Here is a 25615-nt window from a genome sequence, read left to right as displayed (position 1 = left end):
TTTTTTTAACTAAGGTTTCAAAGGAACATAAGGAATCATACCCAAAAAGGAGAGTCCTATACTGAAAACCTGTTGCACTTTAATGTAGTGTCATTAGAAAGCCAGCTTTCCTAGCTGTCACATCTTATAAGAAGCTCAAATTTTCCAGCCATTATAGGACTGCAGGGCCATCTACTTGTATACAAAAATTCCAGAATCATTTATTGTTGGGGTGCAAGATAACATTGCAAGATCCTGAGAAATTAGTTCACACTTTTGTTTTGAGTCGACTACATTACTGTAACGCACTCCTCTCAGGACTACCCAAAAAAGACATAAATCGACTGCAACGAGTGCAGAATGCAGCTGCTAGAATCTTAACTAGGAAAAAAAAATCCAAACACATTTCTCCAGTTTTGATATCACTACATTGGTTACCTGTGTCATTTAGAATTGACTTTAAAATACTGCTTATGGCTTACAATGCCTTAATCAAACTCACTCCATCTTATATTTCGGAATGTCTTACACCTTACACCTCAAATCGTAACCTTAGATCTTCAAATAAGTGTCTGCTTAGAATTCCAAGATCAAAACTTAAAAGAAGTGGTGAGGTGGCCTTCTGCTGTTATGCACCTAAAATCTGGAATAGCCTGCCAATAGGAATTCGCTAGGATAATACAGTGGAGCACTTTAAAACACTGCTGAAAACACATTACTTTAACATGGCTTTCTCATAGCTTCATCTTAGTTTAATCCTGATGCTCTGTATATTCAATTAATTATCATTATTATTCATGGTGGCTCCAAAACCCATACTAATCCCTACTCTCTCTTCTAGTTTTTTTTTCTGGTTTTCTGTGGTGGCGACCTGCGCCACCACCACCTAATCAAAGCACTGTGATGTCCCTACACTGATGGATTAAAGGCCAGAAGTCCACATGACTGTCATCATCAAATTCTTCCATGAGAACCCTGAATACAATGAGGACTGATTGAGGTTAGGTAGAATGCCTAGAGGGGGCTGGGTGGTCTCATGGCCTGGAACTCCTGCAGAAATTAATTTTTTCTCCAGCCATCTGGAGTTTTGTTTTTTGTGTTTTCTGTCCTCCCTGGCTCTCAAACCTTACTTTTATTCTATGTTAATCAGTGTTCCCTAATTTTAATTCTTATTTATTTTGCCTTTTTTCATCATGTAAAGCACTTTGAGCTACATTATTTGTATGAAAATGTGCTATATATAAATGTTGATGTTGCAGTCTTGGTAACATTTGGGTGACTTCACTACTTGACAAAGTATTTATCTGGGTCAAAATTTCAACTTCTGGTCTTCATCTAACTCAAAACATTTCATGAATCAGTTAACACAGTTAAATCACTTTTCAGAGTAATACCTGTGTGTGTGTGTGTGTGTGAGAATACCAGCTGTGGAAACCAAAAATCAACCATTTAGTCCAAAAGAAACTCTATACAGTTTTGTAGCATTTTAAAGTACTCACCTATTAATGATAAAAATTCTCTGGATCAATTATGCTCAAAATAATTAATTTCTGATAAATTTAAGAGCTCAGTTAATAACAACACTTATTAAACAAAGGAACTGGTCAGGACCAGGACTGGCCTCCCCTGGGTTAATCAGCATACTGCAGACTAGGAGAGGCAATTGAGGCCAGGAATGAAGTAAAACTGCCTCAATTTGGATGACTCTGCGACTCATTCATGAATAGTTATGGTGGAGGTGAAAACTTTAAAATAATATCATCACATTTTATATCACATACTAGTTTACTGATCTCCAAAAAAGTTGCAAGTTGAGATGCCACAGATCTGCACAAATTGCCCAAAATCAAGTAGCAGCTACTTGTGTTTTCAGGAGTGTGTCCCTTTTACTTAAGGCATGTCTAAACTGACTCTGCCAACTAAAAGCAAAAACGTTAAGTCTGTCATAAAAATAAAGTGTATAAGGGCAGCAACCATCCCTGTAATACATACGCATATTCATCAAGCAAATGATAGTCCTCAGCTAATTTGACAACCTGTCATTGGGCCATGGGATGACCCTGCTGGAGTCCAGGTAAACACGGAGAGATGATATAAACTCGAACTTCATTATTTTGTTTAAAAACTATATTCTGACTTTCTCTTTATTTCTAAAAACATTATCTTCCAGCGTAACACCGAAATAAAATTAACTTATAACTTCATGCTCGTATTGCCCTTTCAAGACCCCACATGACGCCAAAATACTCCAGCACAGAAGCTGTGAAGTCACTGCTAGACCCGCTCAGTCCTTAGTACTATTAATATGCCTGTTGATTAAAATGTTTGTAAACGAGTATTATACTATCAAAGACTTATGTAAAAAAAATTAACTGTGATACTTAGCTGTTATGCACTGTCTACAATGCACTGAGTAATTTTGCCACGAATTGCGTGATGTACCTTATTAATGCCTTAAGACATTTTTGGCCTGACTAGCATTCCGTAAGTCAACGAAACAGTAGAGAATAATGATTGGTCCATGGAAGGAACGAACTAAAGAAGTAACCAATCAGAAATGCGCTGTTCACTGTACGCTTTGAATAGGTCAGTGGTCATGGCAAACATGGCTCTTTCGTGCTGCGCGAGAATGAAAAATGGAATTAAAATACTTAAAGCCACTGGTAATTTCTCAAGAGTTGGTGCTAAAATGCAGGTAATGTCAAATATGCGATTACAAGTTTGGAAAGTTGTATTAGATGAATAATCATTACTCGTTTTAACTTTTGTTTGGTGAGGTCTGTGTCATTACGATACATCTTTATACTAGATCTTCAAGTTATGTGGTCACGGAGTTTGCTGGATTATGTGACGGGCAACCACATAAAGCGACTCGTTGAGCGTCAAGAGTAAAGCGTGCGTCACTGACTTGACCTTGGGTCTGGGCTGTTTGTGCCCACTTAACGCCAAGATCAAGAAAGACATGTGGACAGTGTTTGATAGGTGGCCTGAAAGTGAACATTACGGTAAATGGGATTGTTTTTCAGTCAATCAAAGCTTTATTGTTATAGAGTACAGTGTAAAAGTACGATGAAAATTCTTAGTTGAGTGTCTAATTGGAATACAACCGTCAAATAAGAATTAATGGTACAATTAACAGTACGTACAGTAATGCAACATTAGAGAATAATGAAGACCACAGAGCAGAAAATACTGTGCAAAATAATAGCTAACAACATACAGCCTGGTGTAGTAAAAATGAGGTAGAACGAAGAGGCCAGTATTGCTAGATAAGGAGTTGTAATCGCTGTAGCAGTTCAGGAATTAAGCAATAGATTAACAGTTCTGAGATTCAGTAATAATAATAGAGCAGAGCAGAACTAAACCAATGCATCATAGATAACTGACAGTTCTTGGAGTTGGCATTACAGTAAGTGACATTGCAAGAACATCCATCCATCCATTATCCAACCCGCTATATCCTAACTACAGGGTCACGGGGGGATGGCGGGGGGTCTGCTGGAGCCAGTCCCAACCTATATAGGGCGCCGGGCGCCAACCCATCACAGATTGCAAGAACATGTATTGTAAAATACAGAATGTAAATCACAGTTAAAACAATATCTAAGTAATTCAGATGATACGACAGTGCAAAATAAGGTGACATGAATATACAGATTATTGCAGAGTCAGGCAATTGGTACACTGGAAGAAATGCAGAATTTGTACATGTACATTGATGACAGATAGTGTTGCTATACTGCTAGACAATGCTTGGTTGGCACTCTTGTTGCCTGAGGATTAAATCTGTCACTGAACTTTGTGGTGTGTGTAATATAGGTGGTCCTGAGTCTTTTTCCAGAGGGAATGAAAGAGAAGAGCATCACAGTGAGATAGCTGGAGTCCTTCATGGGTAGGAAGAATCCTGTGTAACAATCCCAACCTCATATTTCATATCATGCATTTTATTTAGAAAAATAAAATCATCATCCTTGGACTTGAACAAAGTCCTGAAAGCGTAGAAAAGTAACTTTTAAAAAAGCAAAAAATAGATGACATTTTCATCAGTGCTACTTGAGGGTGTGAATGCATGTGTCATCTCTGTGTTGGGCTGATTTCCCTGTTCAGGGCTGTTTCCTGCCATGAGCCCTGTGCTACCAAGTGAGGCACCCTAAGACTCAGAACTAGATTGCACGTGTTTAAGCACATTCTGTTCTGTTATTTAAACAGTCCTCTTGTTTTCCTTCTATCCTTAACATTTGAACAGCAGCACTAATAGCATGCAAGTGCTTGCATATAGTATGACCATTCATTCATCATCAGACTTGCTCACTTATGCTTAGGCTCATAGCAGCAATAGTATGTATCTTCAGCAGTGGACCAGGCACAAATCCTTCATAGTGTATAATTGCTCATACCGAGTCATTAACTGGGAGGGAACATGGCACGCCAACATGGGGAAATTCTCCGGAAATAAATTGAAGGGGAAAGCAATTCTGTAAGCATACGCAAGACTGAATTGACTGAACAATATTACCTGCAGATTATCATTGTAAAGAACTCATGTTATCAACCTGGAGCTAAATGGCATTTGAGCTAATTAATAACATGGGAAAAGTGCAGCTGCCCTAACTGATATAAACAGAGAACGGGTTTAGAAATGGACAGTGGTGTCGAGATCTGACCTGATCTATTTGTCCTGTCATATTCTGTTATGCGATGCCTCAGCTTCTTTCCAAGTTCTTACTTATTTATACTGTATAATCATAATGAATTACTGGATTTTAACTAATATTAATAGCTATATGGGAACTTATTTCAGTTTCTTTCCTCCTTTCATAGAGTAATATTGAAACTGATTTTATGCTAGTTTTTGTCATCCTATATAAATACATATTTCCAAATGCTAATTATTCGATAATGCTCTATTGGCTATAATTTAAGGAATGTTTAAGAAAATTGAACAACAGTTAGTCACAGACCTTCCACCACTAATGCACATCACTTGACTTGCAATCTGCCGTGGTTGTAAGCTATTGAGCTTCCACAGCCACTTCGTTTTAACTCTGTTGTAAAGTGCTGTTAAAAAGCACCATTCATGTAACTGCTTTCTATTATTGCTGTTACTTTTGAATATCACTCGTTGTATCAAAACTATTTAATAAACAAAAATGGAATAACTGACTCATGGATGAAGTAAGTAATAAATGTGAAATGCTCAACTGTTCGACTCAGTTAACTTAGTTGCCGAACGCACCTACATGTTACACCATGTGTGTACATTGTCTAACTTCTCTTTGGTGATAGCTTTCTGACAGCTTCTCTTGTCTTTGGCATCATTACTAAGTAACAGGGAATGAAAGTGACTTTTAAAGGTATTAAAGCCAGTATTAATTGCTTTATTCTAGACATGTGGAAACTGTAAACTTTACAGACAAGACTAATTTCACTGCAGTGAGAAACTGGTTCTTCTCACCAAACTGACTTCAATTGGTCAAAAGGGTGCCAAAAACTGTGTCATGCCAGTTTTTCCGTTTTTACAAATTGGATTTTTAAATTGTTACTATTTTGTTCTGCACTATAAAAATGTGTATTTACAGACCAAAACTGTTTTACTGCCCACCTAAAATGCAAGGTTGTCAATATCGTTGGCCACAACTGTAAATGAGTCTGCTGTCTGTTGTGTCTTGGGGTGGGCAGCTAGAGTATCTAGAGGTGCTTGCAGGCTTTTGACCGCTGGCATAGACCCTCACTTCCTGGGCCCTGTTATTTACAAATGTGTTCAGAAAATTCATAGATGGAAATATATGAAGCTGCTTATACATTATTATATTCCTCTCACTTTGGCAGTGTGCAGTTTTAGTACACTATCAAACAACTACTTTAGACTGGTGTGTAAACCTTCAATATCAAAAACAATGATGTCACTTCATTTTCAGGCAAATTACTGTGTCAGTGCCAGTTCAAGCCAGACGTATCCTGGTATCACAGAGTCAACAGAGGAGTACAAATATGTTGAAAGGTTGATCCCACCAAGCAGCGTACCAACTCCACCCAAACATGATCAGTATCCCACGCCATCTGGTTGGCGTCCACCTGCAGGTAAATAATCTGCCAATAAGCACATGCTGGTCATTTTTATGGAGTCTTTTGCAAAGAGGTATTCCTTTAATTGGATCTCAAACCTGAATATGTTTTTCTTTTTTTTTTTTTAGCTGTTCCACCTGCTCTACCTTACATGGTGCGCCGCTCACGTATGCATAACGTGCCAGTGTACTCTGACATCACGCACGGCAATCGAAAAATGACCATCGTCCGAAAGATTGAGGGTGATATTTGGGTAATTATCTATAAGCATGTGACTACACAAATTAGAAAGCTGCGGGATGCACAATGAAATATTTTTTATTTTTGAATTTAATGAAGCAGATTGAAATTTGTTCAAATATGGGGTATGAAAATCCATAATTCACGTACTTTATTAAGGCAAGTGTTTTAAATCTTTAGCTGATTTCAGCCTGTGCACTTTACAGAGAAGGGGAACGACCATCTTTGAATTGGTTTGAAGTAGTGTTTTTGAATTGGTGTGGCTTTGAAGTTCTTTTACACTATTTCAGTGCAGTTTTTTTGTAAACTTGTTTTACAAGTTAATGCAAAAAAAGCAGGTACTGCAATGTCAGTGCCTGCCAGTGACCAACTGTGAACCTAAAGAAGTCCTTGAAACTACCAATGCTCCACTTCCAAAAATACATTAATAAACATTTGATTGTAGCAGGATTTTGTAAGTTGCCTTGAAACTAGGCATGGGTCAAGTATCCAATAATAAGCAGCAGTTTTAGGAAACATCAAAATTACTTGGGAAACATCACTCAGTGGTCCTCATTGCATTTGTGCCACACAGTCATACTGTTCAATTAAAAACAAAACCATAGCAGTTTTCAGTCTCTTAGGTTTAATTGTTTGTTTTAATAGCAGCAGATGGTGCCGTGATTTCCAATACTGTACGCACAACCTGTGATTATTGGGTAAATACCTTGACCTGGACCAAGGTTATAATAGTTAATGAAAACATAAACTATTAATAAACAAAACTATTAAAGTAGCTGGAAAGACTAAGTGAAATAAAATGATTTACGAAAAATATTTTTAGTTTTCGTCACAACTGGACTTACACAAGGGTAACCTGGGATGCAGTGGTCCTGAAGTTAATCAAAGTATACAGTAATCCCTCCTCGATCGCGGGGGTTGCGTTCCAGAACCCCCTCGTGATAGGTGAAAATCCGTGAAGTAGAAACCATATGTTTGTATGGTTATTTTTATATATTTTAAGCCCTTATAAATTCTGCCACACTGTCTATAAATATTCCCCGCACAGTTATACAGCATAAACCCTTTGTATTCTCTTAGATATTAGGTAAGATTCATTGAAATTATGTATATAAACACACTGCTTATATACAGTAAAACCTAAATATTATTTTAAAGATTTCAAGCGTCTCCGATAGAAAGCGGTTTGTTGTGTTATAACTGTGACAGTTCTTCAGGAGCTGATAGTGACAGCATGATAGATTCTGGTTCAAGTGTTAGTTATGCAGACCAAGGTGATGGTTTTGTTTTAATTGTGCTTGGTAGCTTTCAAAGCTGCTGTTCACTGGATCTTCTGGGGCTCAAGAGGGAAGTATTCGATACAGATAATCGCTTACAGAATTTCAGTCTGTGGTATGTTGGCTGTAATTCTGATTGAGTCCAAGATACATTATGTACACAGCAAGTATTAAACAGCAGCACATACTAAGCCAAATTCAAGGCTGCATATGAGTTTGATGTCTGTTATGATGAGCCACCGCATTTCTTTGCACTTCTTGCATTTGAAGAAGTAATTTACACACCTAAATTCGGAATGAGCTGGTCAACAAAATCTTGATCGTATGCACAGAAAAATCACAACTTGAGTAATGTTTCAGTTTATTTCTCAGGTGCCTGCATTTTGTTGACAATAATTCACTTGCCATTTAGCACAGGAGAAATCCTTTTTGAAAATAAAACAGCACTGATTGAGAGACTGACTAGGTTACCATACTGTTGCTGACCAATCACTTTTATTTTAAAAAGGTCGTTTAACAACGAAACAGTATAAACCTTGTAAAATTCCTGAGCTGGCAATGTCTCTATCGAACTACATACGTAGGTAGGTGAAGAGAGTCTGCCAACTGGTGAATAACTAAACATACTATTGGTTTTTATTTTGCATTCACAGCTCAGAATAGATGATATTGTGAAAATAATACAGCACCAGAATTATGTTTTAATATATTTGTCCCACTTTTTTCAATTCATCTCTCTCTCTCTCAAAATTGACAGTTAAAATATCATATTATTGTTGTTAACATCAGCCATATCATACATATTGCATACCAGGGATTTTTCCCGTCTTGCATCCAAACCTGTCATTTTGTGCCTGTCCGTACTCTTACTCTGCTCATTAAGGGCTTACCGTTCTTAGGTATGGGCTATTGAAGTCTTCACTACCCATAACCTTGAAACTACAGGCTTGTTTTTTTAATGTTTCACTCAGAAGAGCTAGGTGGGGTCTGCACACTGATTCAAACCTTAGCGCCAATGATTTTCATAATCACACATGTCAGAACACAGTGAGAATATATTTTCTGATTTTTGATATCTTTTCAGTTCTACAGGTGGCAAAATTCTGTCTATAAATTTTTTGTGCCTGAGATTGAATCAGAGATCAATATGGCTGGTAGAAAATAAAGCCTAGTAAAGGAGATTTTGGAATCCAATATTGAAGGCATTAATTATAAGCACATTGTCTTTGAGCAGTATATGTTATGTGCTGTAGCTATTTAGAGTAAAAAAACCCTTAAACCTTAACATTTACCTAGATTTCATTACAAATTGGCCCATTGTTGGTAAGAAGAGGAAACATGAAAAGTGGCAACATTTTTATGCTAAATTAAAACTAAAAATACACAAAGGAAAACTAAAACCAAACTGAATTTCCAAGTACGATCATAAAACGTATAGAGATGAAAACTAATATAAAAAGGCAAAACTATAACCACCTTCGCCTGAACTCTGTCTACAGTGTTTGAACAATCAGTGTTAGTATAGATTTCCTCCAGCTTTCTATAGACATGCAAATCTGGTTAATTGACAACTGTAAATTGGTTTGGGATGGGTGAATGTGCATTGCGACAGACTGACCTCTAATCTATGGCTGTTTTCTGCCCCATGCTCCTCAAAAACACAAAACTGATTGGGATTAGGCAGGTCCAATGATGAGAAGGTAGATAAAAGTTGTCACAGTCACTTATTTGGTGCATAAGAAAATTTAGGTGTCAAGTATAACCTAAAAAGCTTAGCTTTTTTCCACACCACAAATGGACAAGGGTATCCATGTTAGGTTCAACAGTATTTCTAAATTGGCACTGTAAGTGGGCCCTACGATGTACTGGCATGCTCACCTGGACATGGGAACCTAATCAGAAACTTTGTAAAATACATTTGTTCAACTGACTTCAATAAAACTTCAGCAACAGTATAAAAGAATGGGGGTTCTTGAATTCAGACTAAACTTACTGTTCAATGTTTTTAGGTATGAGGTGAAATTAATCTAGTGATTGTAAGTTCCCTATAACAAAAATATGAATCCTTTAACCCCTTTTAACTTTATTTTTAGGCTCTTGAAAAGGACTTGAAAGACTTTTTGACGCATACATCAGGTACCACACCACTGATGCAGGTCAATGAAGTAAACATGAGCATCCGTATCAAGGGTTCTTTTGACAAGGACTTGAAATCTTGGCTGCTAGAGAAGGGATTCTGAGAGCTCATAGCTATTGTATGAACATACCGGTGCTTCTACAAAAGAAGAACGTCCAGGTCTCAGGCACACTGAATGGACTCACTGTAATGGAATTCCAAGTCTTTTGTTGAAGTTACAATACCACTTCAAATAATGTGGTTATCAATATGTATAACAAATAGAAACTGGAATTTTGTTGACTTCAGCATATAATGAAAAAATATTTCATCAATAAAACCCATGTCAAAATGAAGCATACAGTAGTTGTGGTATTTTAATAAAATTATGAAATATTCATGGAAACTGAAATACATTAAACAAGTAATTTATTCTGAGTAAAGTCTGGGTAATGGTTAAAAATGTTAGAATTTGCTGTTTCTTAATCAATAAAACTGAAAGTTTAATAAATATTTTCTTTAATTTTATTGGAAAAATATGAATTCATGTTTAAAAAAGTGGATGCTCAGCCTACATCAAACATGTAGATTTACATTAACACGTCAGCTTTCAATAAGAATGTAAAATACATATTCAGTTTGGGTTTCAAGCAGTTAAAAAAAAATACATTGGCATGTTAGTTTTCTTCTGCTAAAACAAATCTGCACCTAAAGGAAGTAAATACTCTGACCTTTAACTTCAAATGCAGATAAAAATCTAAACATTAAAGTAGAAATATTTCCACAAATTTATATGTATACAAATCACTTAATGTATTTTAATGGCATGAAATATCATTTTTTCTAAGTAGAAATGTGTACATTTAAATGCATAATATTCCACCGTTTTACACAGATACAACATGTTCACATTAAATTTAAAAACAACAATGTACCAAATCTATTTGAATTTCTCAACAAAAAATAAATAGTATCCTGAGTTATATGGAACTTGACCTTTTCAGACTGGGCTGAGATTCAGGGCTTTTTTTCATGCCATACTTGACTCATAAAACCATTCCCTGTCCCAAACAATTTACATTGCCACATACAGCAATCACCACTTTTCTGGCAAATATTTCCGAGTGTATTAAAAGAAGAAGAAAAAAAAAAAAGGACACCAGCCAAGTACAGTAAAGTTGACCAAATTATTATTTTTTTGTCCTGTTAATTTGCCTTTGTCAATTCTCCTACAGTATGAGCTTGATACAACAAAATTTAGCTCAGTTTTTCAAGTCTTACACTTCCTGCAGCATTAATCATATTCTACATTTGAATATAATGGCTACTGAAAGAAAAATCTGCATCTTTAAAAGCAAAGGGTAACATCAGTATGAAGTGGTAGTAATTGGCCCTAGAAGGAAAGAATAAACTGCAGGACTACGGTTCTTCTCATTGACTTGCTCAGCTTTGATTAACAATCTTCTAACTCGAGGAGTAATACTGATTGTAGTTCCATGTGGATGGATATCCATAGCTTCCATAATGTTGCTGTAAAAAATGTAAATAACATTAAAATAATGCAAACAAAATGTGTTTACAAAATTGTAATTAAAATTTAGATTAAAATGTACTGCAAAAAAAGCAGCAACAATTATAGTTCATTGTATTAATCAAAAATAATTGTGCTATATTTGTCTCATAATAACTTTAAAGAACTTCTTACAACAGATTTCTTCCAGGAAAAAAAAAAAAGCTTTGACATGATTTTTTTTTTCTAGTAATCATCAGGAATTTGTTATCCAGCAGGGTGCTGTCAGAAATTGGGCTACTGTTGGCTGGAGAAGAAGGGTTTGTCCAGAGGCAAGAGGAGAGGAGGAAGGTAAAGAGTGGAACGGAGGGTAGGAAGCTGACATAATGGAGAGAAGGAAGGTTGATATATTGTGCGTGCAAGAGACTAAATGGAAGGGGAGTAAGGCCAGGTGGATTCAAATTGTTCTATCATGGTGTGGATGGGAGGAGAAATGGGGTAGGAGTTTTTCTGAAGGAACAATATGTCAAGAGTGTTTTGGAGGTGAATAGAGTGTCAGGCAGAGTAATGATTATGAAGATGGAAATTGTAGGTGTGATGATGAATGTTGTTAGTGCATATGCCCCGCAAGTTGGGTGTACGCTGGATGAGAAAGAAGATTTTTGGAGTGAGTTGGATTAAGTGATGAACAGTGTACCCAAGGGACAGCAAGTGGTGATTGGAGCAGATTTCAATGGACATGTTGGTGAAGGGAACAGAGGAGGTGATGGGTAGGTATGGTGTCAAGGAAAGGAATGAAGAAGGTCAGAGGATAGTGAATTTTGCCAAAAGGATGGACATGGCTGTGGTGAATACGTATTTTAAGAAGAGGGAGGAATATAGGGTTACATACAAGAGTGGAGGAAGATGCACACCAGGTAGATTACATTCTATGCAGATGAGTCAATCTGAAGGAGATTGAAGACTGCGAAGTGGTGGCAGGGGAAAGTGTAGTTAAGCAGCATAGGATGGTGGTCTGTAGGATGACGTTGGAGATCAAGAAGATGAAGAGAGTGAGGGCAGAGACAAGGATCAAATGGTGGAAGATGAAAAAGGAAGACTGCAAAGTTGAGTTTAGGGAGAAGGTGAGACAGGCACAGGGTGGCAGTGAAGAGTTACCAGACAGCTGGGAAACGGATGTAGTAAGGGTGACAGCAAGAAGAGTGCTTGGCGTGACATCTGGAAAGAGGAAGGAATAAAAGGAAACCTGGTGGTGGAATGTGCAAGTAGAGGAGAGTATACAGAGGAAGAGGATGGCAAAGAATAAGTGGGATAGTCAGAGAGATGCAGAAAGTAGACAAGAGTACAAGGAGATAAGGCACAAGGTGAAGAGAGAGGTTGTGAAGGCTAAAGAAAAGGCGTATGATGAGTTTTATGAGAGGTTGGACACTAAGCAGGGAGAAAAGGACCTGTACTGATTGGCTAGACAGATGGACTGAGCTGGGAAACATGTGCAGCAGGTTAGGGTGATAAAGGATAAAGATGGAAAAATACAAGTGAGGAGAGTGTGTTGAGCAGATGGAAAGAGTACTTTGAGAGGGTGATGAATGAAGAGAATGAGAGAGAGAGAGAGAGAGAGGTTGGACGATGTGGAGATAGCGAATCAGAATTTGCAATGGATTAGCAAGGAGGAAGTAAGGGCAGCTATGAAGAGGATGAAGAATGGAAAATCCATTGGTCAGATGACTTAACTGTGGAAGCATGGAGGTGTCTAGGAGAGATGGCAGTGGAGTTTTTAACCAGGTTGTTTAATGGAAACTTGGAAAGTAAGAGGATGCTTGAAGAGTGGAGAAGAAGTGTACTAATGCCGATATTTAAGAATAAGGGGGATGTGCAGGACTGCAGTAACTACAGGGGGATAAAATTTGCTGAGTTTAAATAGTTGGGATCAACAGTACAGAGTAATGGGAATCGTGGAAAAGAGGTGAAAAAGAGAGTGCAGGCAGGATGGAATGGGTGGAGAAGAGTGTCCAGAGTGATTTGTGGCAGACAGATATCAGCAAGAGTAAAAGGGAAGGTCTACAAGATGGTAGGCCGGCTATGTTATATGGGTTGGAGACGGTGGCACTGACCAGAAAGCAGGAGACAGAGCTGGAGGTGGCAGAGTTAAAGATGCTAAGATTTGCATTGGGTGTGACGAGGATAAACAGGATTAGAAAGAAGTACATTAGAGGGTCAGCTCAAGTTGGATGGTTGGGAAACAAAGTCAGAGAGGCGAGATTGCATTGGTTTGGACATGTGCAGAGGAGAGATGCTGGGTATATTGGGAGAAGGATGCTAAGGATAGAGCTGCCAGGCAAGAGAAAAAGAGGAAGGCCTAAGAAAAGGTTTATGGATGTGGTGAGAGAGGACATGCAGGTGATGGGTGTAACAGAACAAGATGCAGAGGACAGAAAGATATGGAAGATGATGATCCGCTGTGGCAACCCCTAACGGGAGCAGCCGAAAGAAGAAAAAAAAAGAAAGAATTATCGAGAATTTAAGGTGTTACTCTTCATCAGGTGCAAATGATGTAATCAAGTTAATAACATTGCCTTGCTCTTATCTGGAAGTGATTTTCAAGGTTAAAAATGTTCTGGACATTTTCAAAAATCTGAACTGACTATAAAAGACACTTTAACTGGAATCTTCCAGCATTATGAGATGGAACACACTGTATGTATCTATTACTACAGTCAACAATCCTCCTGTAAATCAACTGTAGCAAGTTCTATTATTAACTGTTGTTATATGAAATAGATCTGTAAATGTAAAAAAAAATTTTGCATGACAATGTATGAGCAGTACATTGTAATTTTTCAGCTGGAATTTACCCACAATAACGTCATCAAAATTTAAAAATAGAATGACAAGAAACAGCAACCCAGTATTTTTTAATACTGTAAGACAGGAAAGTACGCTTTTAAGTGTTAATTGGTTAGTGCCATGGACCTGAAATTTTATTTACCAAGGTAAAATTGGGAAAAGGTACAAAAATTCAGATGGAATAAATTGCTTTGGCACGGTTTGTAGCAGTACAAATAGGTTGTATTTGTGAATAATTAAATTTTAACAAGTCTGTTTGTGATTTCTATACAACATATATAAGTGTATTTGCACTAGGGGTAGATGTATATAATGTAAACCCAATGTCCTACATTGAGGAAGATAAAAATAACAGATTTGTTTTGCATTATGTAATAGTTTTCTGTCTTTCATTTTAGGTTGATAGTTCCTAGTAGAGAAAATATTGCACAGTAATTAAACAAACAATCAGAAGTAAAAACTAAAACCATGTTTAAAAAAAAAAATATATCTGTAAGATGTTTAGTTTGAGTACACACATTATATTCTTTTTGAGTAAAGTACAAAACATTGGATGTATTCAAGCAGTCGAGTATTAAAATGTAATAGACCTGGAATAAGAGTACATATCTCAGATTTAAGGCTAAAATATAATCTAAATAACAAAGAAACAACAGTCTACCTACCTGATACCAGGCACTATAGTTATAAGAGTTCTGATTATTCATCACATCTCCCGTCATGCTGTTTGGCATTGAACTCATACCAGTAGTGGCACACACAGACGGAGACATAACAGAATGTGTGACAGCAAGGCCATCTTCTGTTTTTGCTTTTTTCTCTTCTGATTCAGCAGAGTCTCTGTCAGTTAAAAGAAAGAAAGAATCATCATCTAAACAGCCACAATCATCAAAAGGCCACGAGTGTTTTACAGAATGTCTGGGAAAAATCCAGTGGGATGACCAGACTGAATGAGAATGAGGTTCCTTAGAAAAAGTTTCTGAAAAAGTAATTCTGATGAAATCCCAGACACTCAGAGGAAAGAGGCAGGCATCTATCCCCACTAACGTGTCAAGAATTTGACCTAAAGTAGCACTGCTCCCTTTTTTATGTATGACTGAGCTCTGTGTTTCATACAACCAACATGCTTGCCAGAAACCAAGTGTGTGTGATATTTGCTTTGTTTTAATTGGAACCACAGCAGGGCAAATTCTGGATTGGTTTTTATTTAGCTCCTCTTCCTTTATCAGTTTGACAACAATTATTGTACACTGACAACAAATTTCATATAAATAAGGTTTTGAGGATGACTGCACACAAACCTTTTAACCGCACCAAAGTTATATTATTGTATTAGTCTTTTGGGCTGTCTGAATAGCACAGCCAAAATGTACAAGGAGTTTTGATAGCACCATGTGCAAAAATTAAATTCTGTGTAACAAAATGTATACATTTATACATAGTATACCTGTTTCATATTTTATACATATCTCTCTATTATAAAAAAAAATATTGGAAGGAGACGAGACATGATCTTCTCTCTTTCACATCCCACGAGACGAGTCTTTGTGCCAAGAGATTTAACCATGCCTGGGGCCAGAAATAAAACAGAGTAGATGACAAAGTAGAACATCATAAAGAATTCAAAAACATTGATGCGGTACACACGCAGAGCAGGTTAGAGATAATGGAAATATGAAAATCTGAAAGTCTCAAAAAAAGGATAGTAAAGATTGCATTAGTGTAAACAAACGGAAATTACTACTCAATGAAATAACAGCGAAAAGAGATGGGATATATTGTTCGGATTTAAACTTTAAGTCGGAGACTTGTAGATCGTGTAATTCGTGTTACCATCAGGGGGAAAAAAAAAAAAGTGTTTCTTCCCAGTGAAGAGGCATATCTGCAAGAATTAAAAGATTTTTTGTATGGTGAAAGTGAAATCCCGCGAGAGAAATCATTTATGTGAATGCTATTCTCAGACACATTTCTTGTTGAGACACAGAAATAATAATATTTACTAATGGGCAGTAATACGTTGTGTTGTTACGATGTAATTCCAAACACTGAATCAAAATTCAATGCGATATTGATGAAAAGGTAAAAGCAAAAAGAGATCGAATATATGGACATAGGACAGAAGTGCGCCACGCAAAATGCAGATCACACGGCACAGCAACAAGCCAGCAGCTGATCGAGCAAAGAGGAGGTTTATATATATATATATATATATATATATATATATATATATATATATATATATATATATAAAAAACTATTTCCCATTGTATGACTGCTTAAGAGAGTGTTCAGCCCCCCTCTTCACAACGCGAACGGCAGAGACGTGCAGTGGCTGACGTGTAGCAAAGGGTGGGGTGGTTTGCATATGGGGTTGGCGAGCAAAGCAAGCAGGGGGCAAAGCCCTCTACTTAAGTTTTGGCAGCTACAGTTGAAAATTGTGCAAATGACACACAGAGTCAGTTAGAATACTCCACTTGAGAATATGTTGTCAGAAGACCCCGAGACAAACAATATCTGCAACCAGTGGTGGCAGGTGGTCTTTCAAACAGGGTATGCACATGCACAGGCCTACTAGTCAATTATTGCATCATGTTATTTGTTTTTATGCCCTCCTTTCTTTTTGTAGAAAATGGTCTGTGACCCTGTTATACCAACCGAGAGTCTTTTCCAGAAACTTGATCGGTTTCCTCTCAATGGCCAGCAAAGCAAAGTTGCTTAAACAGCTTTGGTCCATTGTGTTGTGGCTGTACGACTTGACTTGTTTTAAGCAGGAGAGTCTCCTCTCTACAACCTGCTGATGTAGCTCCACTTTTTGCCAATAAAGACAATAGCTTGGATAGTGGAGGCACTGCACTATCCAACTCCATATCTTTAATAAACACCAAGAAATCAAAGAGCTTACCCCTGTTGCCCTGCAAGTCACGATTGGAATATAGGATTTGGAGTTTAGATCTTAGTCTCCGTAAATCAAAGAAATGGCTATAACACTTCAGGACACTTTGGAATGCCTCCTCAGGAAATGCCTGTCTCATTTCATCAAATTTCCCTGTATTGATTAGTTCTAGGAGGTGCACATTTTGCAAATTTGAGAAATCTGCTCCACAAGACTGATTAGGACGGTCATGTACAGATTTCTATAATGCTCCTGGAGATCCTGCAATTGTGACAGACACAAACACTTTCACCTAGACTCATCTTTAGGGTTGCACATGGGACTTGCTGCTTTTGCATAAACAGCTTTGAAAGCCTCCTCTGACCTCTTCTCCTTTGCAAAAGTAATGAGACTCTCAATTCTTTGTTTCTAGTAAATAACATCCATAGGCCTCTGCTGCACAGTGTCAAACACCACATCAGTTTTTGAGAAGATTTGTTCATGTGTGTTCAACACGAAAACAAACTCAATCTTCCTGTGTCCTTAAGAAGCCTTTGGCAGCATTGAGTGTGTCCTCATCTATTATGTTCTCATCCTCGTCAATCTTTTCAAAAGTCTGCAGGAGCTCATCATAGTCTGCCACAGTGCTCACAATTCATAATTTAAAGTTCCACCAAGTAGGCACATTTCTGGACAACACTGAACACTCTGCAGACTCGAGAAAAGACATTTTTGGTAGACTTAGGGAAGAAAAAAAAAATGTGGCAAACCCAGACAGAGGCAAAAAACATTCTGGATTCAGACAAGCATTTTGCCCCCGAGGCAACACCAGGCTCCATTTGTGTGCATCGCAGTGTACAAACATTGCATTTGGGCCTACTTCTTTAATTTTAGCCTCAAGTGTATTCAGATGGGGAGCCACAACAGCAGCTCCAACATAGGTTTGCACCAAAAGTTTTTCTTTGTAACTGTAGCCCTGCATTTTTTATTTGAAACATCAAAGATTGACTGGGCATCTTGCTCACCCGAAAACATAAAAAAATCTAACAAATTGCTCCTAAATTTGACCTGCAGTATCGATATGTTGAACTATGACAGGAACTGTCAAGCTATCTCATCTACTTGCAATGCAAAAAAGGAGCAGTTTGAACTTGACCATTGATTTTCATTAACAACAGTGACTACAATAGAAGTTAAATCATTTTGAATGGAATGGGAGATGCCAGAAAACACAGAAGATGACTTCAAGTGTGTAGCCAAGACAATCATATCTGGGTAATGTTTCAGTGAATTCTCTAAAATTCAGCTTGTTAGCAGATTCCCTACCTTCATCATGCCTTCTGAATGCCAGCTCTTGACAGCCAAACAGTGAAGTGACGTCAATTAGGCGGTTAAGAAAGGCTCGTTTTTTTCACGTTCCATTGTGTTTTGCCATCTTAATGCGAACACCATCATTAATTGCATGTTCTACTCTGACCCCGCCAAGACAACTTATCCGTGCACATGAACTCACATGTTGATTGCTTTTCTCTTTCTTTTGTATGCCCTGTCAAATCCAGTTTTGAACAGACAACCTGAGATGGTTTCATTATGCATGGCCAACAGTACATTCTCTTTGTCACAGCACTTCCAGTCAGCCAGCTCACCTTGTCACACCAGGAGAGTTGAAAAGGCTGGTTATTTTTCTGTGACATTTGAACCAAATCAATCTTGGGTGTTGATCTGCTCTGCTGTTTAATTCCGAGTCTCTCCTCATAAGGAAGAGTATCAAATGGCGTTGCCAAAGTCATGTCAACAATATTAGCACTGTCTGCCATTATGCACAGCTAGCTAGCTGGCTGGCTAGTCCCAAAAACCGTAACCTAGTTTGAAATAAATGAACGAACTTTTCTTGGAACTGAAACAAGCAGCAAACTCATGGATGCTATATTTGTTTTTATTTACAGTAGGATATGTACAAATAGAGGGCTATTTTGCTAGCAAACAACAGACTACAAACAGCAGATTGTCTCATGACTTCACTTGCCAAATATATGCATGAGATTGAACTTGAAATGCTCCAGTGCCAAATGCTGTCAATCAAAAAGAGGTCCATTAACTTTGACAGTTCCTCCAATAATCATGCAGCAGCTCAGCGTCCTGGCCAGCCTCCAGCCTCATTCACTCCCAGAGATGCGGAGCTTCCCTGGAAATAGTGTTTTGAAGCATTTGTCTAATAAACTTCTAGCTTTGCTGCATTGTAAACAAAGCACATTGTGAAAAGAGGCACTGAAGACCAGTGAAAATGCACACTGGTTTTTAATGGATCGTACTTCCACGGGAATGTATGAAGAAAAAAAAAATTAATGAAGTTATTGCAGATTCTGAATGAATTAGCCATGAAGTTGAACATGTTCTACCATGCTCTTTGTAATGGCAATGTAAATACAACAGTACATATTTGAATATAATTTTTCCTGATATTTTAGAGAAGGCAGAGCTTCCCTTATAGTCTTAAGAGCAGTGGCCTCTGTCTGCAACATAATCATTTATCAGTGTAAACATATTAACTGCCTACATCTGCGGAAGCTGTATTGAATGCACAGCAAGCAAAACTATACTCCGCAAAAAAAGAAACGTCCTCTGACTTTCAACTGTTTTTACTTTCAGTAAACTTAATGTGTAAATATTTGTATGAACAGTAAAAGAGTCAACACCATAAGACATAAACTAAAAATGTTTCACAATGTGTCCCTGAATGAAGGGAGGCTCAAAATCAAAAGTACCAGTCAGTATCTGGTGTGGCCACCAGCTGCTTGAAGTACTGCAGTGCATCTCCTCCTCATGGACTGGACCAGATTTGTCAGTTCTTGCTGTGAGATGTTACCCCACTCTTCCACCAAGGCACCTGCAAGTTCCTGGACATTTCTGGGGGGAATAGCCCTAGCCCTCACCCTGCGATCCAACAGGTCCCAGACGTGCTCAATGGGATTGAGATCCGGGCTCTTCCACTGCGAGGATGATCAGCTGTCCTTCCTGTCTCCCTGTAGTGCTGTCTTAGGCGTCTCACAGTGCGGACATGGCAATTTATTGCCCTAGCCACATCAGCAGTCCTCATGCCTCCCTGCAGCATGCCTAATGCACGTTCACGCAGATGAGCAGGGACCCTGGGCATCTTTCTTTGGGTGTTTTTCACAGTCGGTTGACGAGTCTCTTTAGTGTCCTGCGTTTCTGTAAGCTGTTAAGGTCTTAACGACCATTCCACAGGTGCATGTTAATTAATTGATTATGGTTAATTGAACATGCATGGAAAACATTGTTTAAACCCTTTACAATGAAGATCTGTAAAGTTATTTGGATTTTTAAAACATTATTGTTGAAATACACAGTCCTGAAAAAGGGACGTTTCTTTTTTGCCGAGTATATTTCATGCCCTACAGAACAGACTTATTAATGATCCTGCTTTTGCTTCATGAAATATATTTTTTGTATATACACCATTGGAAAAAAACCATGACTGTTTTTGACATAAACTATTCATTTAACAGCTTTATATTGACTTTGTTTTACTACATTTAGTTTAATTTTTAATTTACATTAAAAATCTGAATGTAATGTAAACCTTCTAGACTGCCTTTATAGAAATAAAGTTAAATTTGTACTTCAGAATGCACACTGTATAGATAACTGCTGTAAAATCAATAGCACACTGTCATGAGAGTTATGCAATTATTCAAAAAAAATTGTAAAAAAACATTATAGCACACTTTTACAAAAATTACCTCTAAATTCAAACATTAAATTCACTATAACAGGCCATAGGTAGCTTATGGGCAAAAAACCATATCTATTTATTGCGATATGTTTAATTTCACAGTCTCCAAATAATTAAAATTTAGGGATTCTCTCTTCAGGCTGATATTGTCTAGTTCAGTTGGTACATATATCTTGAACTTTCCTAAATTTCCTATAATAAAGGCATGCTGGAAGACTCTTAAAGTAAAATAATACTTTACCCATTTTCTGCAGCTCTCTTCCTAGATGATAGTTCAAGTAACTTTTGATGCTCTTCATAAGCAGTAAGCAAACTGTTTAAAAAAAGAAAAATGTTTACTTTAAAACAACATTCTCCTAGTTGTATTTAACCACAGCATATGCTTGAAGCCATTTCCATACACACACACCTTTGTATGGTAGTGCCAAAGTCCTCGTGAAACTCAAGACGTCTTTGTGAGAAAATTTTCCTCATTTCAGGTGGCAGGTTACTACTCAGTGCTCCATTTATACACTGTAGAATGTTGCCTTCATTCTGTCGCACATCTGCACTGAACTCTAGCTCCAACAAATTCATATGCAACTTGCCGTTTTCCTGAATAAGGAAAAAAACAAAAAAAAACAAAATAAAAAACTTATGAATCCTTTTGTCATTTTTCTCTTACTGAGTGTGAACATTTTCATACATTAAACATGAAGTCATGTCACAGTCTTAAAAATACATTACCTATTTTATTTAAAATATTCTTGGTATATGCACAATTGAACAAAAAAATGTTTGAGCCTAGACCTATAGAGAGTATTTTATGGTGCGGATTTTGTAAATGGTCAAAGTATGTAAAATTACACATTTCTATCATTTGCAGTCATGTTTCTTATGTTTGACACGAGTTGATATGAGTGCCAAGAAATGCAAAAATCAAGAATTATTCTGTTTTGAAGGTCTTATGTTAGAAAACAATACATCTCAGAGTTTCAGTCTAACTTGCTAACAAGTACTAAGATAAAGTACCCTTAAGCTACATCAGTCAAAAGACTGGCTGCAGAATTCCATCAAGGCAGGATGCATTTTGAAGGAAATCCTATTACATTGATAACAAAAGGTTACCCATGTAGACTGATATAGAGTATAATTAAGAATTAACGAGTTACAGTGAAGGAAAGAACAATGGAAGAATGGCATTTCTCAGCACCAAAGAAATACAAAAGGTCCAAGACAGTTCCATCAGGATCATATGTACAATTTGTGTTACTGAGAGCACAGTTCGTACTAACTCCATGACTCAAAAAACTAAATAAACAGTCAATATTACACTGATTTTCTCTAGCATTTGCAGAAGTCAATAATGGAAAAATGGCAAAGAAAGCTGTTACATCTCCCTGTTCCAAAATCTAAGACTACCTTTATGCCAATGATGAAGGAATCAAGTCAACTTCAGAAGACTGGTTCCATAAGCAAGACAAGCAAGAGTGGACAGAGAATCTTTGTGGCCATTTTAACAAAATAAACATCAGGGAAGTTCAACAAATGTCATTTTCAACATAATCCCAATGAATACTAATACACTTGATTAGTCAGACTCAAAACCTTTTGATTACTTCTCATACATTACTTTTTTTAAATTAAGAATACATTATAACATGTATGCTTTGCTTTTTGTCATGGTTTCTCTCTTCACCTCCATCCTATTACAAAGTATGACAAAGACAGCCTGGATGTAATGCAAAATTATTTTAGTAATGCTTCGCTAAACTTTGAGTTTCCATGTGTGTAATTATAACACAATACATTTAAATCCTAAATTATATTGTCCTTTTTAAAAAATGTACTCAGTAACCTGAACCCATTTTCCATATCCATATCTAGGCAGGCTTTATAAACTAAACTGTAAGATGTGTAACATTGGCATATTTATTTACTGTGTTTTCAGTATGCGTTTAAGGACTAGTAACTGCAGTGTTATTTTAAGCATGTATAATGTACTTTTGTATTCTTAAAAATCAATATTAAAACCATTTAAAACTATATGACAAGCTTTACAATGTTTAAAAACAGATGCCTAGAACAACTCAGAAGCGTAACAATAATAACATTTGTGTAAATATTACCAGAGACTTTAAAATCTTTTTTTAATGTTTGATTAAAACAAATTCAGTGTTTAAAGTTTAAAAAGAAAAAATCTCTAATTTTCAAATTGGATTTTTTGGACTTCACCTTTGTTTTAAATATATGACAAGATAATATTTTTGGTCAACTTGCAAGGATGGTCTTCTGCTTAGTATTCTACAGAACACTGTACATTTATGAATAAGGTGGTGGGATAGTATTGTCTTTTTTGAGAGATTGTCAAATCTTTTGTGAATCTTTTGTGAAGGTTTTGTAGAATTTATTTGAAATGAGAATGAAGAAAAAAGTCATAATAATTGAAAATTACATACATAAACATCTTAAGTTAACCCTTAATTATCTTTATGTGCATGCAGGATGTGTATCCTGTGATGGACTGGTGTTACACCGTGAAGAGTCCATGATGTTTAGATAGGCTCTATCATACTGTGATTGGTAGATAACTGGATTAAAGCAGGCTAAGAAGATAGAGGGATGGATGGATGGATGGATATCTACTATAACATATTTACAGTAATACAGAAAGCATACTTATAGGAAATAAAAGAAAAAAATTAAATTAATAGGGAGACAAGTATTAATACAGAATGTTCCTTTCGAATAATAAGAGAAATTTGGTAGAATAAGGATTCCTGGAAATGGACAGCTAAAACTGATGATTGCAACACATGCTGCTTCAATAGTGTCTTGAAAAATACAATCTGTGCTACACAGACATTTTCCCAGACTTGGTTAAATTAACAGAAATTTTAAAATATATGCTATTACAGGCAATTTTAGAAAAAAATACATATGGTCCTCCTTTACCGGTTCTTTTTCAATAGCATCAAGCAGAACTTTTCTAGCACGGCCCAGGTTCTTCTGAACCCTTAGTAGCTGCCTGGCCAGCTTTATTGAATAAAAAGCATGGAGTGGAGTTCCTTGGCTATACTGCACTGCTTCCCGCAACAGCGATTCTGCTGCCTCCATGTTCCCTGCCCGCCTTTCCAAGCTAGCTCTGCGCAATCGCACCATTGCCAGTCCTGGAACTAACTGCTCCAAATTTTCCAGTATGCGCCGGGCTTCTTGACGGTTACCTAGAGAGAAAGATTTGAGAAAAACTTGTGATGTTCACATTTTAATCATGATAAATACAGCTGCTTATATTGCCCCATTATTTTACTTTAAGTTCACTTACATTGGGATTAAAGAACTGGAGGCAGTTTATCTGCACAGGGAATCCATTTTAGGTAAGTTCATTGGCCTCTGGGTTATAAGAAGAAATCTGCTGTATATATGCTATTTACATTATTTTTAATACACTACAGTGTCTAACTTTCTAATACACACACTATATATACAGTATATATACACATACATACAGTACGTATGTACATACATACATAGGTCTGTCCCCGGGTTACGTACAAGATAGGGACTGTAGGTTTGTACTTAAGTTGAATTTGTATGTAAATTGGAACAGGCACATTATTTTAATAAATGCTATTGTTGACCGACTGTAACCAAGTGCTCTGCCAATGAATGATGGAATTTCACCTCTCTGACCTTTTTATTATTTCTACTTTATTTTCAATGGTGATGGTTTTTCTCTTCTTTACTGTATCACCAGCACCTGCATCAGATTTGTGTTTCAGAGACATTCTTGAAAGGTGAAGACAAAAGGTTAAGATGAGCTCATCTGACAGCACTGTACACGCCGCCACAGAAGGACGTCAACATGTATGATGTACTGACAAGAGACAACTTCCTGCTACGCGCGTAACAGAACAAGCAGGCTTGCTATTGAGAATGAATGGGGGCGGCGAGGGGCAGTTCATCACCAGCCCACCCCACGGTCACCTCTACTGCAGTATGCTGACTGCAGCGTCCACTAACCGAGAACGAAGATGGTGCTGCCAAACGCGGGTAGTGAATCGCCCACCACTGCCCCCATTCAACAGGCAACCATCCAAGGCACACTACAATGCTATGCCCTGCTGCCCCCGTTCACCCACAACCGGGTCACCGCTTGCAGCATTACAAGCCGCCCACAGAGAGCGAACAGGGCAGTCGTGTGTGGTGGGCGGACAGTGAAACCGCTTGCCACCGGGAGCCACCTGAGGGACACTACACTGCACAAGCAGCGACATCGCCCCTCTACAGCCTCCGCCCAGACACCGCTTGCAGCATCCCCAGGCTGAAGATGACAGAGTGGCAGTTACTGAGCTGCATGCGTCGCAGCTGTGGCCCCGTTCGTAAGTCGTAGGTTGGATGTCCGTAACCTGGGGACTACCTGTATACTGTATACACATACACACACACATATATATATATATATATACATATACATATATACATATACATATATACATATACATATACACATATATATATATATATATATATACATAATAAAATGTTAAAAATAATCCAGAAATCGTTTAACTGCATCTAGTGGTTTTACAGTCTTGAACCAAACACTAAATATTATATTTAGTTGTGATCCAAAGTATTTATATGTGTGACAAATAGGAAAGCCATTTAAATGCCCTGACAAATAAAGATATATTTTGAACCATGTGTTACAATTAGTCATCTGCTTTCACCCTCACCTAACAATAAATCAAAGTACTGTATAGATAGTTTTATAAAAAAAAAAAATACTCTACCATGTTGCTCTTCAAAAGTAGCCCACAAAAGGTGAATATTAGGTCTTCTTGGAAGGTGTACCTCACAGGCTCTTTGAAAAACATTCCTTGTACCTTCCTCACTAAGCTTTTCCATGTATTTCGTATACTAAACAACAGCATATCCGGGTGGAAAAAACAGGAAGAGGACAAATGCATTAGGT

General features: G+C 37.3%; 2 protein-coding genes across 4 annotated transcripts in view; one reads left to right on the top strand and one right to left on the bottom strand.

Moving 5' to 3' along the window:
• The first annotated feature begins 2538 nt into the window (after nucleotides 1–2538).
• Nucleotides 2539–10034, top strand: mrpl49 (mitochondrial ribosomal protein L49). The gene is made up of 4 exons (XM_039769341.1): nucleotides 2539–2674; nucleotides 5898–6060; nucleotides 6174–6298; nucleotides 9656–10034. Exons 1-4 carry the CDS (start codon nucleotides 2576–2578, stop codon nucleotides 9800–9802), a joined length of 534 nt encoding a protein of 177 aa, XP_039625275.1. The 5' UTR covers nucleotides 2539–2575; the 3' UTR covers nucleotides 9803–10034.
• Nucleotides 10035–10185: 151 nt separating this feature from the next.
• LOC120539347 (pre-mRNA-processing factor 39-like) overlaps nucleotides 10186–25615 on the bottom strand; it is a 40316-nt gene continuing 24886 nt past the window's right edge. For all 3 annotated transcript variants that reach the window (XM_039769339.1, XM_039769338.1, XM_039769340.1), the window contains exons 9-14: nucleotides 25434–25560; nucleotides 23593–23861; nucleotides 21068–21252; nucleotides 20900–20971; nucleotides 14698–14872; nucleotides 10186–11208 (exon numbers count right to left, since the gene is read on the bottom strand). In XM_039769339.1, coding sequence (XP_039625273.1) covers nucleotides 11143–11208; nucleotides 14698–14872; nucleotides 20900–20971; nucleotides 21068–21252; nucleotides 23593–23861; nucleotides 25434–25560 — 894 coding nt within the window. In that variant the 3' untranslated portion in view covers nucleotides 10186–11142. The remainder of the gene's footprint in view (nucleotides 11209–14697; nucleotides 14873–20899; nucleotides 20972–21067; nucleotides 21253–23592; nucleotides 23862–25433; nucleotides 25561–25615) is intronic.

Source organism: Polypterus senegalus, chromosome 11, assembly GCF_016835505.1.
Source record: "Polypterus senegalus isolate Bchr_013 chromosome 11, ASM1683550v1, whole genome shotgun sequence".
Lineage (NCBI taxonomy): Eukaryota > Metazoa > Chordata > Cladistia > Polypteriformes > Polypteridae > Polypterus > Polypterus senegalus.
Note: the sequence above shows the minus strand (reverse complement) of the source record. Positions and strands in the feature narration are given on the sequence as shown.

Bases quoted from the DNA above. Each gene is read 5' to 3' on its own strand.
- mrpl49 (XM_039769341.1), top strand. From the start codon at position 2,576: ATGGCAAACATGGCTCTTTCGTGCTGCGCGAGAATGAAAAATGGAATT. The intron at 2,675-5,897 runs GTAATGTCAAAT...CTTCATTTTCAG, and splicing joins GAGTTGGTGCTAAAATGCAG to GCAAATTACTGTGTCAGTGC. The intron at 6,061-6,173 runs GTAAATAATCTG...TTTTTTTTTTAG, and splicing joins TGGTTGGCGTCCACCTGCAG to CTGTTCCACCTGCTCTACCT.